Source organism: Brachyhypopomus gauderio, chromosome 7 (genome assembly GCF_052324685.1).
Source record: "Brachyhypopomus gauderio isolate BG-103 chromosome 7, BGAUD_0.2, whole genome shotgun sequence".
NCBI lineage: Eukaryota > Metazoa > Chordata > Actinopteri > Gymnotiformes > Hypopomidae > Brachyhypopomus > Brachyhypopomus gauderio.
In genome coordinates this window covers 6,761,918-6,780,086 of record NC_135217.1, presented here as the reverse complement: position 1 = coordinate 6,780,086, position 18,169 = coordinate 6,761,918, and the positions used below count along the sequence as shown (strand labels likewise).

The 18,169-nt window shown below is 46.6% G+C and overlaps 2 protein-coding genes across 3 annotated transcripts in view; both read right to left on the bottom strand.

The window, feature by feature from the left end:
- Positions 1–111: 111 nt before the first annotated feature.
- On the bottom strand, positions 112–10,637 carry aif1l (allograft inflammatory factor 1-like). The gene is made up of 6 exons (XM_077011213.1): positions 10,479–10,637; positions 10,215–10,276; positions 7,351–7,417; positions 5,926–5,967; positions 4,624–4,786; positions 112–2,325 (listed from the first exon to the last, which is right to left on the bottom strand). The coding sequence occupies exons 1-6, from the start codon at positions 10,501–10,503 to the stop codon at positions 2,238–2,240; spliced, it is 447 nt and encodes a 148-aa protein (XP_076867328.1). The 5' UTR covers positions 10,504–10,637; the 3' UTR covers positions 112–2,237.
- A 499-nt stretch (positions 10,638–11,136) lies between these two features.
- lamc3 (laminin, gamma 3) overlaps positions 11,137–18,169 on the bottom strand; it is a 69,453-nt gene continuing 62,420 nt past the window's right edge. For both annotated transcript variants that reach the window (XM_077011211.1, XM_077011212.1), the window contains 11 exons: positions 17,277–17,469; positions 16,584–16,855; positions 16,070–16,146; positions 15,568–15,702; positions 14,864–15,101; positions 14,502–14,645; positions 13,955–14,057; positions 13,488–13,690; positions 13,138–13,281; positions 12,303–12,402; positions 11,137–11,985 (listed from right to left, as the gene is read on the bottom strand). In XM_077011211.1, the coding sequence (XP_076867326.1) occupies positions 11,735–11,985; positions 12,303–12,402; positions 13,138–13,281; positions 13,488–13,690; positions 13,955–14,057; positions 14,502–14,645; positions 14,864–15,101; positions 15,568–15,702; positions 16,070–16,146; positions 16,584–16,855; positions 17,277–17,469 (1,860 nt within the window). In that variant the 3' untranslated portion in view covers positions 11,137–11,734. The remainder of the gene's footprint in view (positions 11,986–12,302; positions 12,403–13,137; positions 13,282–13,487; positions 13,691–13,954; positions 14,058–14,501; positions 14,646–14,863; positions 15,102–15,567; positions 15,703–16,069; positions 16,147–16,583; positions 16,856–17,276; positions 17,470–18,169) is intronic.

Sequence of the window (18,169 nt, the reverse complement as noted above, 5' to 3'; positions counted from 1 at the left end):
CAAAATTTCAAAAGGTGACATTTGAGGAGGTGCAAAAACTGGGGTGACTAATTTTAGAGAATTTTGCAGCAATAGAAGCACGTGAGTGAAAGGACGGTCAGAGTCCCAGCAGAGGTTTGAAATGTTTATTCCTTATTTGGGTAATCCATACGTGCACACACACACACACAATTTCCTTCCCCAAACCCAGAGCATGATCTATATAAAATGGCAAATAAAGGTCACAGTATATTTAAAAAGGACATGAGTTAAGCTTTACCATTATACAATAGCAGTTTTAAAGTGTATGCTCCAGCAAACGAGTCTGAAAGATTGTGAAGTTTCTTGACTATAAGCTTGAGCCATGGGCTATTCACATGTGGGACCCCATTTTTAATCTGCTGTGCAGCCATCGTAACTGCTCCCTATGGTTGGTGCGCCATTCCACACTCATACTGGCTTGATGCTTGTTTGAAATGCTTAAGTAAAACAGCTTAAATTTGTTTGTGTAACCATAAGATCTTTTATTTCCTTTGGTGTTTGCAAAAAAAATTAAAATAGAATAAAAAGATACAGACAACAAAAAGCCAGTCACCAGTCACATAAAAAATGTCTGCACAAATAACAGTGGAAGGACAAACTATATCCAAACGACTGGAGTACAATCCTAACAATGAAACTGCTCTTCTACACTCCAGATACTTCACAGGAAAACAAACGTAAAAAGTAAAAATAGAAAATAAAGCCACAATAAAAATCACAGAGTGGACGAGTCTCTAGGGAGCAGATCTAAGCTCAGCATGGAAGCCGCGCTGCAAAATCAAATTCCTTTTTGTTCCAGTGATCTAAAGAGCTGCATCGGGTCACTCGGTCGGCCTGCGTACAGGTCAGCGCCAGGGTCCTGGGGTAGGGGGGCAGGTCCAGCCGACTGCCTATCACAGCCTGGGACCGCAGGGGTCAGCACTGCTCCTGCACAGGGGGCCAATGAATGAAGAGCTACACAGAGGCTCACAAACATGAGTTTCCCAGAACGCACCTGCAAGCAGTCATGAACACAATTCTGTACCAAGGTACTCTTCACATATTCAACTGATAACTGAGCTCACGCAGCGTTACACTGAAAGAGGCACTTGGAAAGACTGCGACTGTAATTTCCTCAACAGTGAGCAGGAGACACTTGTTTGGATGGCGTCTGCCACAGCGTGACTAACACAGTCATCCTCATAGTCCGTGGAGACTAGGACAGCTCACAGAAACGACATTACTCCAAGTGTGATGGTTTGGTTGCGACTAACAAAACCAGCCCTAGAGGAAATAGCCTGCATCACTGTGGTCGAGCTTAGCCGACAGTGTGTTACACTATAAAATAAAAAAATAAATCACATTTCAGCCGAACATGTCGAGAGGGATGACGAGAGGAGGACGACAAAAATAAAACTGCAACATGTGGGAGGAAAACGGGAGTAATTAAGATGCAAGAACAGTAGTTGCTATTTTACCAAAAGCCTGTGGAACGCCCCAAGTTAATTCCTGGTCCCTTCTAGTTTCTTTCAAAAACAAACCTAGAACTTAAACCTCCATATAGTATGCACTAATATCATGGTATATGGGTTCTAAAACACCCAGTGTCTCATTTATGGTTTCACGGAGACATGGAGCCACCCATGGGATTGAAACGATACACTCGATTAGACAGACTGTGGCAAAGGTTAGTGGTAATTTAAGACTAAATGCTTCACGATTATTAGACTTATCTGGCTACTGCCAAAGCACCCAACATGGAAGGCATGAAGGGGAAGGGAAACACCTTAATACTAGATTAAAATGGGTTATGTCTTAAGAAATAAAACTCTCATCCCACACACTTACACAAGTCAAATATTACACATTCCACTGTTACCCCACTCACAGTAAGTAACTCTCACCAAAACACACTAAGAACTTCATTTTAAGAACAATTCAATTAAAAGGGATGAGCGTTCTTCAAATGACCCATTTCTCATATAAATATATACATTTGTTTACGTATAAAAAAATGCTACTCTGTGGTTTGACCTCTTCACATCAAATATATATATATATAGATATCTGTTTTTTCTGCATTAATTTCCCTCAGACCTCCTCTGAACCACAGAGACATTTCTCCTGTGTTCTAGCAAAAGATGTTGGGCAAGGCTATGTACACCCTTGCTGTGAAATGGGCGGGGCCTGGAGGTGAAGGGAGGGCCTGGGCTCCAGGTCTCCGCCCCTGCGGTGCTCTACGGTAGGCTGGTGATGTCACGTTTGGGCGGCGGTCCATCGGGCTTGCAGCTGGCGCCATTAGCCTTGTCCTCGAACATCATGACCCTGGGAGAGAGGGGCGGGAACCAAAGAACCTGGTTTAATACAGACGCGTGGCGTAAACCTCACAGTTCTGTAGCTACGGACAAAAAATGCAGAGTTCTGAATTCAAGAAAACATTTTTCTTCCACAGCTTTTAAATATGCTGGTGCGCTCCTTCCAGTAGCTATAAACACAAGTTGTGGAATGACAACACCGTAGGACCAAGGTCTCGCGGTGGGCCGGGAGAGAAATGCAAGCAAGAAAAATTATCTAATCACTGTTGATTCATCAGTACTTTGTCAACAGCTTAAAACTGTGATAACTGCTTTCAACTGAAATCAGCCTGCTTCCTACCAAGCTTTACGGACGACGACAGCAACAACAATGAGCAGCATGACATTATGGGTAATTTTCTGAAAGTGTCCTTTCATTGTTACACCATTTATACATGGTGGAAAGGTTTAGCAAGCTGCATGACTAAACCACAGGTGATCTCTATCAGCCATTTTTCCATGCTAACTCCACTTTAAATATCGCTGCCACTGCACAGGAAACAAACAAGAAGAAAAGCGGGAAGGTTGGTATTTGGCTTCAGGCAACTGCCAGATAATATCAACCTTTCAGCATTCTGGAGAATCAGAGTGTTCTTTAGAAACATTTCTCTGGATTAACTCATTCAGGTCAGTGAACTGGGGTTATATTTCTACTTGCCTTGTGCTCCTTTTGTACACAGAACATTCAGTGATGTGTGTACTCGTGCGAATGCGCGCGAACACAATTAAAAAGAAAAAAAAAGTCAGATCAAAGTGAAAGTCACAAAAGAGTACAAAGCCATTTCTCGAAACACCAAGAAGGCGAGAGGAATCCCAATGGAGGTTTTCAGGTTCAGCCCGGAGCCTGAAGCAGCAGCTCAGTGGTCAGACACGCTTCCCTGACCTCGGGCAGTCTGACGTGAGGTAAGCACCACCCTGCCACCACCTCAGACACGCAGCCAGGAGGCGGCAGGAATGCTCGGGGTCTGAACGCTGCCTTCCCAGAACCCCCTCTGTTCCAATTGGTGCATATGGGTCACCTCCCCAGAGCTCCGAGCATCGAGGGACAGGGACTAAACATTCAACCGGGGGTTTAATTCTGAGGGGACCCAGCTCACGCTGGGATAATAATATGATTTTAACAGCTGGGTCAAGGTCAGCGCTGCCATCTTTATTAAAGCTGTTCACAGAAATCTCAATGCGTTCAACACTGAATGTATATTTTCCTCACAGGTAAGAGCAGCTCTGTTGGCCCCAAACTGCTGAAACAGCCTTCATGCCTCCCAGCACAAGACTACTTAAAGCTGCCCTACATCTCGTCCCTGGCCCACTTCATACGGCTTACGCCACTCTGCCGGTGGGCTTCACACACCATATGGGTTCGATTTAGGCCAGAGAAACGGTTTAGCGCTTACCAAACCGCTCAAGGCAGAAAACCACACACACACCACGGAGTTGTTTGGTGTTGAATGGCTTTGCTTCCTCTCCTGCGTCAGTAAACTCAGAGTGCTACGGGCCCAGCACAGACATCGCCTCCGTCCTCAAGCTTCCGCACCACCTAGAACCCTCAACATGAGAGCAAGCTTAACCACACCTTTCTGTTTTCAAGATCAGTCCATTTACAACTCGAGCAAAGCGTATGCCGAGAATGCACAGACTAATCTTCAAAACTACAGAAGACATGAACCGTGGCACCAGTTCACAGTTGTTGCTAAGGTCATTTTCAACACTACTTCCTGCCAAGCCTTTCTTCCATTCTCCAAAGAAAACAACACAGGGAGGATAAGCTACCGCGTCTGTTCTGTCCACACACACACACACACACACACACACACACACACACACACACACACACACACACACACACACACACACACACACGTCCTCCTGAAGTGGTCACGGTGAACGCACCAGTGTGACCAGTAGCTATGGGGCCCAGAGACCTGCAACTACCACTGGAAATACGGCCCCCGAGACCGAGGCGTGCAGACCAGTCAGTGAAGGTGTCGTCTTGCTTTGTCGTGTAATAGCTCAACTGCCACTTGATTTGCACGGCTGCTCATCATGATTTAAACATGTGGGAAAACGCCGTCTGACCCAGTCAGGCTTCCGTCAGACTCCACAGGACTGTCGTGTGGTAAATGGTAATAATGAAACCAGATGAGAACCAAAGGAAGACACACGCTGTTGTGCTGACGCTGCAGTGAATTTGCTGACATGATTAAACACGCACAAAATGGCATGACCGAGCACATTTGAAGAGGGAATACACACACATGCACACACTTACAGTTTGAGGACAGCCGAGCGTTTGCCCAGCATCATCTTGACGAAGTCTCTGTAGTTGATGGTTTCGCTGCATCCGCCCGTCACCTCAGAGATCATCTTCTTCATCTCCAGGTGGGTCTTAGGAACACCCAGCTTCTCCATCATCCTCTTCAGACCCATCATATCTGTGGCACAGGGACCAAAACGCTGTTCCACATGTATGCAGGAGTGTATACACACACACACACACACACACACACACACACACACACACACCTCACCTACTTTGCTGCAGTCACACTAACAGTATAAAAGCAGATGTTCAGAGCGCTGTGGAACTGTACAACACTATTTTTAGGCAGAGATTTTACCGCCTCGTCCGATTCCAAAATACACCTTTAAGATTGGCTCCATTTGAGCAGGTCCATGACTACATGGGAACCTTTTTGCCCTAAATGAGTTTCATTGGGGAAGACCAAATGTTGGGGCTCTTGAGAGAGGAGTGTGTATAAATGCAGGCAGTGTTCTGAAAACAGAACACAGGGGAGAAGCGGCTCTGCAACGCCACAGTGACTAATGCAGCATTCACACACCGCAGAGTACCGAATGTATGTATGTACACACACACACACACACACACACACACACACACACACACACACACACACACACAGAGAGAGAGAGCGAGAGAGAGAGAGAGAGAGAGAGACCGACCCCCCAGGTCAGTCATGGCAAGTGAACTACCGACCTGCTAAAGAAAACCACAAAAAGAAAGAAGAAAAACAACGTGTGGTTTCTCACTTCATCTGTGAAACTTGGTGAGTTTGTGAAGCTAGTTATTGAAAATAGACGTAGAGTAGCTGTAAAAATGCATTAACGTCTTTCAGCACAAATCCCAGATTCAGTGTGAAGAGGGAAAAACTCCCCGAACACACAGGAGGGAGGGGCGGCTTCAGAACAGACACACGTCACCCAGCGCTAGTTCTGGGGGCTCTGCTTAAAGCAGCACTGCAGATGGAGCATGTACTCAGCTAAAGGGCCCACACCTCCGCTAACGGACCAGCGCTTCAGGACGCACAAGGCACAACAGCAGCTGTGCACTGAGAACAGGCCCTGCAGGATTAGGGACCACACTCACCGAGTTCACGCCCACACTCACCGAGTTCACGCCCACGCTGACCTTCTAAAGGCCGCACCACTCACACACACCCCCACCACTCCAATTTCATATCCGTTATGTACAGTATCACTTTTATTATGAACACGCGTGCAGGCAACACACCAAACAACACGTGCTGAGCTGGACGCCTCGTTCGGCACTTACCGATCTCTCCCTGATCGTTGAGGTCAAACTCCGCATATTTATCTGCAAAGGAAATGGAGAGGAATGTGTGTCAGACGGTGACGGCAGATTCTAACACTCGTTCTCTCCTCACACACGCCCAGCGTCACACCACTGACAGCAACGGGAGTGTGTGGCGTGAACGTCTTCAGGGCCGGAGCGCCGAGGTGGAGGCTGGGACAAGCAGCTCTCAGGCGGGGGAGGGGACACTTTTTCCACTGGCGACACCACCACGTCGTTAGGGGGGCGGCCGGGTCGTATCACCTAGCCCAGCAGGACAGGCGCCCGTTCTGGACCTCTGGACGGTCCACCAGGTCCTCTTCTCTGGTGCACTTTCCCGTCCCTGTACGCTCAGTTGGTCAGTTTGTCTCACAATGAGGGCTCTGTTGGAGTGGGCATGAGGCAGGCTGGTAACAGTGCCTCCGTGAGAGAAGGGACCAGGGTAGCAGCGCTACAATGGCTGCCCTGTTAAAACCCCTCTCTTCAACCTCACGACTGCTCACAACTACGCGGCAGAGCGGTAAGAGACGGCCCGGTTTCATGCCAGGTTTTAGGGCTCTTAAAGTAGGGAGGCATTAAAGCAACAGATGCTTCAGATGCCCCTTCACCCACCCACACGCACCAACCGAACATGAGCAGATCAATTTTTGTCCACCATTGGCATATAACTGTAAAACTCCCTTTACTCACTTCAGTTCAAAGTAGCTTTATCAGCAGTATCTTATCTTAGCAAACCGCTATTGCAAGGCACTGCAAAACAATGGGGCCATCTCTGGTCGTGTGGTTACTTCTCTCCCAAGAGCGTTCTTCCTCATCCCCTTTCCTCATTCCCTTTCTGGTTTGAGGGATAACAATGATGAGACACAAACCTCCACACACACACACAGATGAAGTGTAGATGTTCTCTGTAGCTCTCCGTGATTAAAGGTCTCCAGCATGGCTGTCTTTTTAAAGAGCAGCACATGTGTCACTGTGTGTGTGTGTGTGTGTGTGTGTGTGTGTGTGCGCGAGCGCACATGCGTGTGCTTACACACAAGGACACACACACACACGGCTGGACAGTAAACAGCTCAGAAGGAGGAAGTCTCATGGCTTTACAATTCTCGTGTCAGCTATGAAGTGGGGGATTTGAGAGAGTGCTAGAAAGAGTGATAAAACAAGAATTACAGACAGTACGAGAGCAAGAGAGTGAGCAAAAAAAACAAGAGAGTGATAAGTAGTTGGCGTCAGGGTTCTATGGCTGAGAAGACATCCTCTCTCCCACACTTACAGATTCCCCTTCTACAAACATCATGTCATGTAGGCATGACTGTTAAACAAACACGCTCCTTTTCAGCATTTCACCGGTGCCATTAGCGGAAGCTAATGACAGACACCAGGCGGGCTTTCAGCCATCACGTGTCTTACTTTTGAAGGAGTCCAGCTTCTCAGGCAAATCCTCCTCATCTCGGTACTTCTGGTCCTCCATGTATTCCTGTGGTGGAAACAATTAAGAGACAAAAGTCTGAGACACTGCCCAGTGGTTAAAGTACTCGAGCAGTAATCAAGAGGTTGCCAGTTCAAATCCGACCACTTGAACTGTTGGGCCCTTGAGCAAGGCCCTTAAACCTCAAGTGATGAAATGTATTTAAGTCATAACTGCAAGTCAGTCATGAGCCGAAGGCACTTGGAGAGACTAAAATATTCACCGCTGCAGTTTTACATCAGTTCATCTTTGCAGGCTCCAGGGACTAACTGCCTTCATGATCACTAGACCTCCCAATCCCCTACAGTTTTAAATGCTGGGCTTGGGGGAGATCATGACATCAAACCTGTGAATCAAAATCCTGCTGATGAGGCAAAACACCATCAGTATTGAAGCTCACGTTCTGTATGAACTAATTCACCATCCTGGATGACTGAAGATCTTCACGAGCTGTAGTCATGGAGGTTCACAACCGGATGAGGGCGATACTAGCTACGGACTAGACATCCATGGCTGAATTGTCAGTCTTTCAAAATAAACAAACAGGACATATGAGTAGGAAGCCTTTCTGAATGAGGCATTGTGTAAACAGATGCTGCCTGAATACTTATGTGAATGTCTAACAGCGGAATGCATTTTGTTGGCGTAATCTCCGACTCAAGAGATGGCCCACATCGCTGACCTTTACCCTCCTATACAGTTCAAGCGCTCCTAGAATGACCTTTCCTTCACAAGGTCCACTTTTTGCCTTAATGCGTCTTGGATATTTCCATACAATAAAATAAAAGGTCCACACAGCAATTCTACAGTACCAGATTCTAATGAGATTCTAACCTCCACCAAGCTCCCACACAGAATATGCTGACTAAGGTCAAGTGTAAAAAAAATGCAGAAATTGTCTTAAAGGGAAAGTGTTATGGTAAAAAAAAAAAATGCTTCTTAGTCACCTAATCTTGACTTAAAGCCACAGACACAAGACGGGGGGAACGGGACTTCATGTAACGGAGCTTTCACCTTGCTATGCCTAAATCAGTATATCTTCAAGTAATCTTCACTAAACAAATAAATGCACACCGTCTGTATATCTCAGCGTGTAAACAGCAGCTCTCAAGTGAATACTGCCAGTTCTGGAAAGAACACACCTGTGCAGCGGGCCCGACTCCTCGAAGCCTCTTCAATCACGTGTGCACCGTAAAACGTTTTGGAAACATCTGTGTATTTGTTTTTGGCCGTATTTCCCCCCCATGTTTTTGAACCTGTAATGGAGCGTATTCCAAGTAGTCAAGGTGGATACAGTTTCACCTGACGTGTGTCGCCATTGTACAGCGCATCAGCTAATGTTAGTCTTAAATGTCGCTTTCCTACACACACACACACACACACACACACACACACACACACACACACACACGCCTTTCTGTATGGAAAAACAGCAGAGGCGAGGATGTAACGGCGAAGGTCAGTAACACAACGTGACAACAAGATTAGGAAAGTTTAAGAAAGGCAGACTGAGCAACATCTAAATGACAGGAGCAGCTAACTGGGAGACGAACTGTAATTAGATGGGCGACAAACTGGGAGTATCTCACAGCACGCCTCAACGACCTTGTATAACCGTGATTAAAATTTCATTCAGTTGCGAGTCACTCATCACATAACTTCTAAGGAAAAACGTTAACAGAGAGAGGAAAAAAATACTAGCATAACAAGTTTGTCTCATGAACACAAAAATTAAGAAATGCATTTAATTAGTGGGCGAATGGCGATAGCCAACATGTAGCATTAGCTCAAGTGTAGCGGCGTTCAGGCTTCCTCCTTCGGTTAACCTCGCGCGCCGCACACCTCGCGCGCCACTGGTGCGAGTTCTGCCGAATTTAAAAAATAACCAGAATAAACCGCCATCCGTCCACCAGTGTAGCCCATACGGGGAGGGGAGGAGGAGGGGTGTGTCTGCGAGAGAAAGACGGCTAAGCTAACTGGCCAGACTGTGGGAAACAGCCGCCGAGGCTGCGCAAATGTCACCACCGAGAGCCCGTTCACGTCCAGAAACCGAGCCCGAAACAATAGTGCCATTCACCGCGTCCACCAGACACCTGTTCCCCGTGTGAGCGTAAGGGGAGAGCTGGCTGAGGAGAAGTGGAGGGGGGGACTCCTCGTCGCTTCAAAACGCCTCGTTTAAAAACGTTAGCGAGGCTATAAATAGGTTTTTTTGTAAAAGAGACAGACTCCCGTAGACATATGATTGTGTATTGAATTTCTGGGTTCGGAGGCAAGTGTTGTCCCCCACCCTTACACACTATAAATCAGGAACATGAGGAGAATTTCGCCGGCTACCCTCTCCAGCCACACAAGCTTCGTTTAGCTCCAGCTGTCTAATAAACGGCGAGCTAACGGCTGAGACGGTCAAATTATTTACAATTTGTAGAATATGTAGGTAGGTAAGAAAGGCCAGCTACAATATTATTAACTTTTAGAGAACGCGTTTGTTAAAATAATAATTAGGAATATGGCAACAGCTTAACTCTGAGGGGGAAAATTAACAATTTGTGTGAGATAGTTTTAGCGTGGAGAAAGGATTATCACAGTGTAACTGCACTATTAGATGGTTAGCTGGCCCACCTAGGGGTCGAGGCCGAGTACAAATAGTCCATCTAACCCAAATGGGTGAATTAGTTATGTGGTTAATACAGTTAAATCTAGCTGGGGTATCTTAACGTTTCAGGTGGGGGGGAAAGTGCCGGAGAAGAAAAGCATCCTGAACGAAGAGCGACGTGCGGAGCGTGAGGAGCTTCATCTTGCGAACTACCTTGTTTATTTCTTCCAGCTTTTCCCGCTGCTGTTCTTTCAGTAACCCGAACGCCTTCCCTCCTGTTAAAAAAAACCACAAAATATACCCCGTTAGTCCCGGTCCCACTCACGCTGGCAGTAACGGGATAAGTGCTGGGCGGTTAACCTCAGCCCCAAACGCTAAAGATCCCAGAGGAGCCCGGCGTAGCCAAATATAACCACCCACACAAATAACGGTATTACTACTGAATCGATTAAACTAATAAAGCCCAGAGAGACTTACCTTGTACATTCTGATTCGACGGCATCTCGGGACGAGGGGGTTTCGTGTGATAACGTTACCGAGCGGAGAGACGGGCGACCGTGCAGCGTACGTGGTGGCTGTGTCGGTTGTGAGGAGAACAAACGCAGCTGCGCTTGTCTGCAGTCTCGCTGCGACGCGCGCTCGGCTCCTTCAGGAATGTGGCGCCTCCTGCCACCGTGTGGCGAAAGTAGGAATAGCACTTTTGCGTTTGATCCAACATGGAGTATTACAGATGGTGGCAAAAATGTTGAAGTTGACGGTGAAAATACTACTTGGATGTGCCAAGGCAGTGTAAATTGGACAAAATATCTCAAATAGGTGTCCTTTGTTAACCAAATAAACTATTTTCGGCTTAAAGTAAAAATCACCACGATGCACCTTCGGGTACATTCCCAGCAAGGGAAAACTGAATTTTCTGATGCGGATGGAAAAACGAATTAGAGGCGATAAAGAAATTTTACATTGAGATTACAACAATACAGCCATAACTACACACAATCTGTGAGAATATTCTGGACTTAATTGTATTTTTACTTCTAAAATTTACTTCTACTTTTTGCCATAAGGTAGCCTACAAATGCATGTTGTTATAAATCAACTGATATAAACGGTGATAAATGCACGTGAGGCCTGGACATTGACTTTCAGCTGCTTTATATTCTTACATCCAGCAAATGATGGACATGAAGTTATTGTGTACATGAAACAGATTTATAGTAAAGGTTGTAAATGGCACCACAGTGTGGTCAAAAGTAAAACTTCACGTTGGTCAGGAAATTTACAGTACATACGGTATTGGTAACTAAATTTATCACATCCCGGTCAAACATTAATAGTTCAGAACAATTTTGCCAAATATGCATCAACAATCTTAATTACAGCATTGGAGAACACTGTCTTACTTGGAAACAAGACAATTGTTTTTTTATTATCATCATCATTGGGAAGGTTTTTAACCTACAAAGTTTCAACCTACTCACTCAATCTTGAGTTAATAATAAAATCATTGAGTCAAAGGAGCAGGACTGCCATCACTTTAGACTAAGCTGCAAAATTGAGCTGCAGTGAAGATAAAGGATTACCTCCACCTTTTCCCTCTGTCTGACACAATTTCAGCTTCAGCACCAAAATTCGCACTCAAGAGATTCAGTATCTTCTCCTTCATCCTTCTTCGATGCCCAACGTTCACTCTCCCATGTTCCCTCCTACCCCCTCCCCACCCACCTACCCCTCCCTCAGTGGTCCCTCTCTGGGCACGCTTTGGGCAGGTTCTGGGCGATGTCCGTCAGGCTGTCGCGCTCCTGCCGGATGTCCTGCAGGTTCTGATCCAACTGGGCCAGCTGCTTCTCCTGCTCCTGCGCAGCCGCGCGCAGCCGCTCCATCTTCCCGCTCAGGCCGGGACCCTCCACGCTGCCCCGCAAGAGCCGGAGGTGAGCGGCCGTCTCGTTGAGCACGCGCTCGTACTTCTCCACCGCCACGCTCCCGTCTGCTCGGGGGCAAGAGGGGGGGGGGCACGTCAGCTACGCTTACGGACACCGGAAAAGACACTCGGGCAGGCAGAGGGGACAGGAACGGGACAGCCGAGGGACGTGGAGAGGAGGACGAGCTAAGACAAGGGGCGAGACAAGACAGGGACGAGACGGAAAAGCGAGAGGAAGCGAAGAGGTCAGTTCAGGAATGTCCTGGAAAGAAAACGAGGCAGGACAAGCACAGAAAAGCAAGGGAATACAAGGAAAGAGGGAAGAAGAGGAAATGAAAGGGGACAGGATAGATAAAGAAAAGAACAAATGGTTTTACGTGTACCTAACTGACTGAGCAGCTGGGCTAGCGTGTGTGTGAACGCCTCCAGCTGACTTCTGGCCGCCTCCATGTTGCCCATCTCGGCCTCTAGAGAAACATCAGTCTGTAACACAGAAGCACGGCGACATTCACTAAAGACTCTCACGCCAAAGGACATTTAGCTGTTAGCAGCTCACAGAAAACGAGTTGGCTGTGGCCCGCCTGGCTGAAAACGATCAGCTCAGAGCCGTTTAGCATCCTTTCCGGTTCTTTGGTTCAGCGAGGCTGGCAGTGATGTGTGAGCACAGGCCAAATGGCAGAGAGGTGACTTCCCTTGTTCCCTTGTTCCCTTGTTCCCTTGTTCCCTTGTTCCCTTGTTCTTGTTCCCTTGTTCCCTTGTTCCCTTGTTCTGACGTCCCAGGGAGAGTTCACATCACTGCGGCACTGGTAGTACATGAACATCACACTGAATCAATAGTGGATTTAAAGTGAAGCTAACTGTTGTGGCTGTGGTGCACAACCAAAGACCTTGGAGACTTTTCCTGCTGCCTCAGACAGGAAGTGATCCAGCCAGCAGGAGTTGTAGACTAGGGTGTCCAGGAAAATGTTAAAAGTATTTAACCCACAGTACTGAGGTGGAGGACCGCTGTCCAAAGGTTTCTGAGCAGAACAGCATTCAAACATTCAGAAGTCAGTCATAATTCTTTTCAGCTTATACTATTCCATGAATGATGGTCTCCTGCATCCTAACTTAATGTACTGCTACCTAGTGAGTGGAGTTTCGCCCAATCTGCTGTTAAGAACGGGCACGAGCACCCCAGCCAAGGCCCCAGCGTCAGGGTGGGAGGTGTCCACTCACCTCCTCCACGGGCAGGTCCGCCCACGCCTGCCGTGCCCACTCCTCCTGTCCGGACAGCCGTTGGCCGGCTGCCTCCACCGCCTCCCGCAGCTTCGCCGACGTCTTCCTCGCCTGTTTCCCCTGCGATAGAGTCGCCCTGGCCACCTGCCGGACACAGAGGGGACAGCCTACCGATTGGCCAGTGCTCGTCTTTCCTGCTCCATGTGGGTCTAGTGGAACATCGTAGGTTACGCTGTGCCACGCCCACTGTGCCCTGGCTATAGCACGGTGGCCTGTTCTGATAGGCTGCAATGCCAGTCTTGACTCATAACCTGCCTGACGACAGTGTACGATTGGCTGCCCGAGCTCACCTTAGCCACCTCGTCCACTGCGACCTTGGCACCTGTAGCCGTTTCACTGGCTAGCGTGGCGTTGTCTAGCGCCGGCCCCAGCGCCCTCTCCGCCTGTCGGACCTTCCTCTTCACCTCCGTCAGGATCTTCTCCTCCAGGACGCTCTCTCGCTTCAGCGTCTCCCGGGTGTGCGTGTGCAGGACGGGCCACTCCTTCTGCAGACCTGGGATGGAGGTGGGAGAAACGTACTAATTTAATAATCTCTTACATTCAGAAATGTATTCAAAACTTTTTTATACTATATTTTTTACTATTCTGTTCTGATTCATCCTCTAATTCAATCATAATCTATCCAACCGCTTTGTATCCTGGAGTTAGAGATAATTCATTGATTTCATGTAGCTTTCAGCAATGTGCTCATTAGGAATGTGTAATGAGATATGATGGTGTTACAGGTGTGTGCGAGCCCTGTAGCCAAACCCCGCACCTTCTAGATGCTTCTGTAGAGAGGAAGCTTCAGATTCTGTCTGCTTGCCTTGTACCACTGAAGATAAAGCTGTTTCTTTTAGCCCCTTGGTAACAGCTGTCAGCTTCACACAAGACATTAGAAAAAGGACAAAAACAGGCATTATATCACTGTTAGCAAGTAAGTGTACCTTTAAGTGAAATAGCTTTAAGTGGATTTGATATATTTAGTTGGTTTTTTCCACATACACGTTAATTTGTCATTGATTTTTATACTTTATAGTTATACTTTTAAATACTTTTAAAATAACAATACAGACTAGTGTTGAAGTTGAAGAAAAGGACTGGATGATCTTAATATTATTACTATTATTAATGTAAATTATTCGATTTTAATATAATATTTTATATAATATAAATAAACATTAAAATATATATGAATAACAATGTATTGGCAAATAATAAAAAAAAACTATTGGCAATCATCAGTCATCATCACTTGACCAGTAGGAGGGTCCAGTTTGAGGGTGGTGGTGATGTCCTGACCTGTTGGGATTGGCTCTGCTCACCTGCTGGAACTCCTCCATGGTCTTTAGGTTCTCGCGTGAGCTTTGCAGCTGAGCCTCCATCTCCTCTCTGCTCTTATTTACCAGCTGCTCCTTGGACTGTACCAGAAGCTCCAGCTCCACAGTGCGGTTGGCCAGATTCAGACTCTGAAGCAGAAATCAAAGTGGTTTTGTTCTCGGGTTTGTTGAAATGAAAATTGGGATGAAAATAATTTGCTGGTCCAATGAATTACATAATTAAATTAAATTTAGTTTTCAACTCAAATGAACCAAAATAGAAACCACACTTAGGAGAAACATCTTATTTTGTTCATTTCTATGGCTATCCATTGATTGATGGTTTGATAGTGGTTTGATTTAGTCACCTGGATCAGTTCTGTGGTCAGTGTTGCTATGGTTTGGGAGGATGTGCTGTTAGGCTGTGGCTCGGCTGTGGGGGAGCTGACACCGGTGACCGGCATGTGCAGTTTAGGCAGAGTGGAGGTGATGTTCTGCAAAATGGCTGCTGCATTGGTGGTCTGCTCCTGCACTGACAGGTAGACAGCCAGTGTCTCATTGGCCTCGTGTGTGAGATTCCCCTTCAGCTCCTGCATGTCTGACAGTCTGACACACACACACACACACACACACACACACACACACACACACACACACACTGAATCACCATGGTGTTTTGCTCTAAACAAAGATGAAGTTTTTTGTTTTAGATGAAGATAAATAACTCAGTGGTCACCTTAATGGGAAAATGTAGTTACTCAAGACACTTTGTTGAATCATTCTACATTTTTTATTAGTGATTGTTAGCTGTCCCATTGGTTGGCTTTATTTGGGTGGTCAACCAATTTAGTTTAACCAGTATAACCAGTGACCAGGCCAAGCTGTGCATAGATCTACCTAGAAATGGCCTCAGGCTGTAACTATGCACCTGTAACATGACAGAGATGAGCACAGGTGCAAGGTAGTCATTTCTAATGAACAAAGCGACACCCACCCACCTACACAAGCACACCCACCCGTGGCAAGACAGACACCCACCCACACACACACACAGACAGACACGTTACCGTACCGCTCTGTGAGGTCTTCTATGTGGTTCTGTGTTGTGTTATCATCCAGGAGACTCAGAAGCACAGAGTATGCGGTGTTAGATACTCGTAGTGCCTCCTCTGCTAGCTTTTCAATATGAGCAGCCATTTCTGAGTGACTGCGGGGAAGAAGATGAAATGAACTCTAACAGTTCTTTATGTTGTATGACACACATCATTTATTCTGTTTTTGGTTTAAGGCAGTTATATCAAAACCAGTGATGAAAAGAGATTAATCATTTTGGAGTCATTGAATTTGACTGAATTTCATTTTATTAAATTTGTTGTATGCTAAACGTGTAGTTAGAAGACTCACACCTTCCTTTAGCATGTTATGGTTGTTTCTGAAACCATCAGTGGTAAGTATCCTCACCTTCTTTACTACTCCACGGTCTTGACAGTACAGATTTCCCTACACCTTCATATAACTTGTGGAGACACAAAATGTGTAACATGATTGGGCCATGATTGCATTTTCCGACCCACCTCTTCGCTAAAGCCTCTGACTGATTCACTACAGTGTTCCACTGGGTTGGGCCTCTTGGCATCACAAATGGGATTACCTGAGGCAGACAGAGGAGACCACGAAATGGATTGAAGAAACGGGCTGAAGAAACCAGCTGCTGATTTGATTCTATTAATGGAGAAGCCGTGTGCCCCACAATTGAATTGACATGTCTCCCTTTACCCAGTTTCCATCATGCTAACTGGCAGCTATTGGCTCTCTTCACCCGTTGCAGTGCTGGTGTTCAGAAAATACCAGTTTATGTTTGTATCATATGGCAATGTTTGCATTTAACTTCAAAAGCAATCTCATTTCTTTGTGGAACACACACACACACACACACACACACACACACACACACACACACACACACACACACACACACACACACACACACACACACACACACACACACACACACACACAGCTGCTTACTCAGTATGGAGAGACGTGACCTGTGGTCTCTGTGTATCTTTATTTTTTTCACAGACTCACCATGCTGTCAAGGTCAAGGGTCATCCCACGGAGCTGCGTGTGGGCGTCCGTGGCGGTGGCGAAGGCGTGCGTGAGAGCTCGGCACTGACCCCCCGCCCCCCCGGCCCCCTCCTCCGCCTGGCTTTGCCCCTCTCCACCCTCTCCACCCTCTCCGCCCTTCTCCTCCGTCAGGCTGCAGTTCGCGGCCACACCCAGACGGCCCAGCTGCAGCAGCAGGGCCTCTGCACCATCTCGCAGCTGTGAGAACTGACGTGTGAAGGCCTCCCGCGCCTCTGTGGACACACACACACACACACACACACACACACACACACACACACACACACACACACACAAAAAGACGCCCAATAAACGCGAAAGAATCAACAATGCGACTGCCAACCCCCCAATGGCTCTGTTAACACACTAATTAGTTGAAAGCAGCTCTTCTTATAAAAAAAAAACGTGATTATGTCTAATCTTGTACTCACAGAATAATGTGACGGTGTAGCAACTAACGTTAGGGCTAAAAAAAGACTGTGAGACAGAGATAGTGAAAAATCCAAACACACATGTTTGTGTTCAACATATTTTAGCAGCAAAGCCACAATTTGATATGACATACGCAGAAGACTAGAACAGGCGAACCTGAGCGAAAAGTATATTTAAGCTTAAAATGCACTTTAGTTCAGCTTTCATCAATGGCGTTTTCACCTTGAATGGCTAGGAACTCTTCCAGGGCATTGGGCAGGTAGTCCTCGCTCTGGTGCTCATACACCTGGTTCTCCTGCTCCTTCGGCTGGCGAACGTGACGTGGACCCACGTAAAGTTCATGCCTGAAACTCCGGCAGTCATAACTGGAAAGCAGTCTCTCCAGGTCCTGCAGTTGACCTTTTAGCTTAGAGGCCTGTAGATAAAAAAAGATTTATTTCAGAGAAGCATACAGTATGTGTGTATGCGTGTGGAAAGAAAAAAAAAAAAAGCTGAAGTTCACAGATGATTTGATGAAAACATGTCAATATTTGTGAATCTTTGAAACATTTGGACATGAATTCCAAAAGCCTCAGATAAGCAGGCCGAGAAGAATATGCATTGGTATTTTGAACACATCCAAAATGAGCACATGCCCTGGTCCTACCAAACCGTCTCATAAAACACCTCATAAACCGAACTCGACTAACTGACGGACCACCATTAAACTAGTTCTGAGTAAACCTGCGTCTTCCACATATCCATATTCAAAATGACATGACACAAACTGCTCTAGGAGAATACACAATGGCTGTGAGGAAATAGGTTTCCTTTTGTGATGGGGGAACTATGCGATCTGGGTTACAACTGAACTCCCATGATGCTCCTCTCCTACATGTGCCATTTTCCATTTCATTATTTTTCATTCCTGTCCTTATTCATTGCTGGATATTACGCTGGTTGTTCAGAATAGATTACATGAGCCACTGCACTGATTGTCCCTCCATGTTCCCGGCGATGTGGTGAACGAGCACCTGTAACCAGCAGGCAGCTGACGCACACGTTCAGGACTCAGCGTGTCAGGACTACGCCTCCTGCGCAGGACTCGGGAGGCGGAGCCTTATTAACGGGAACCT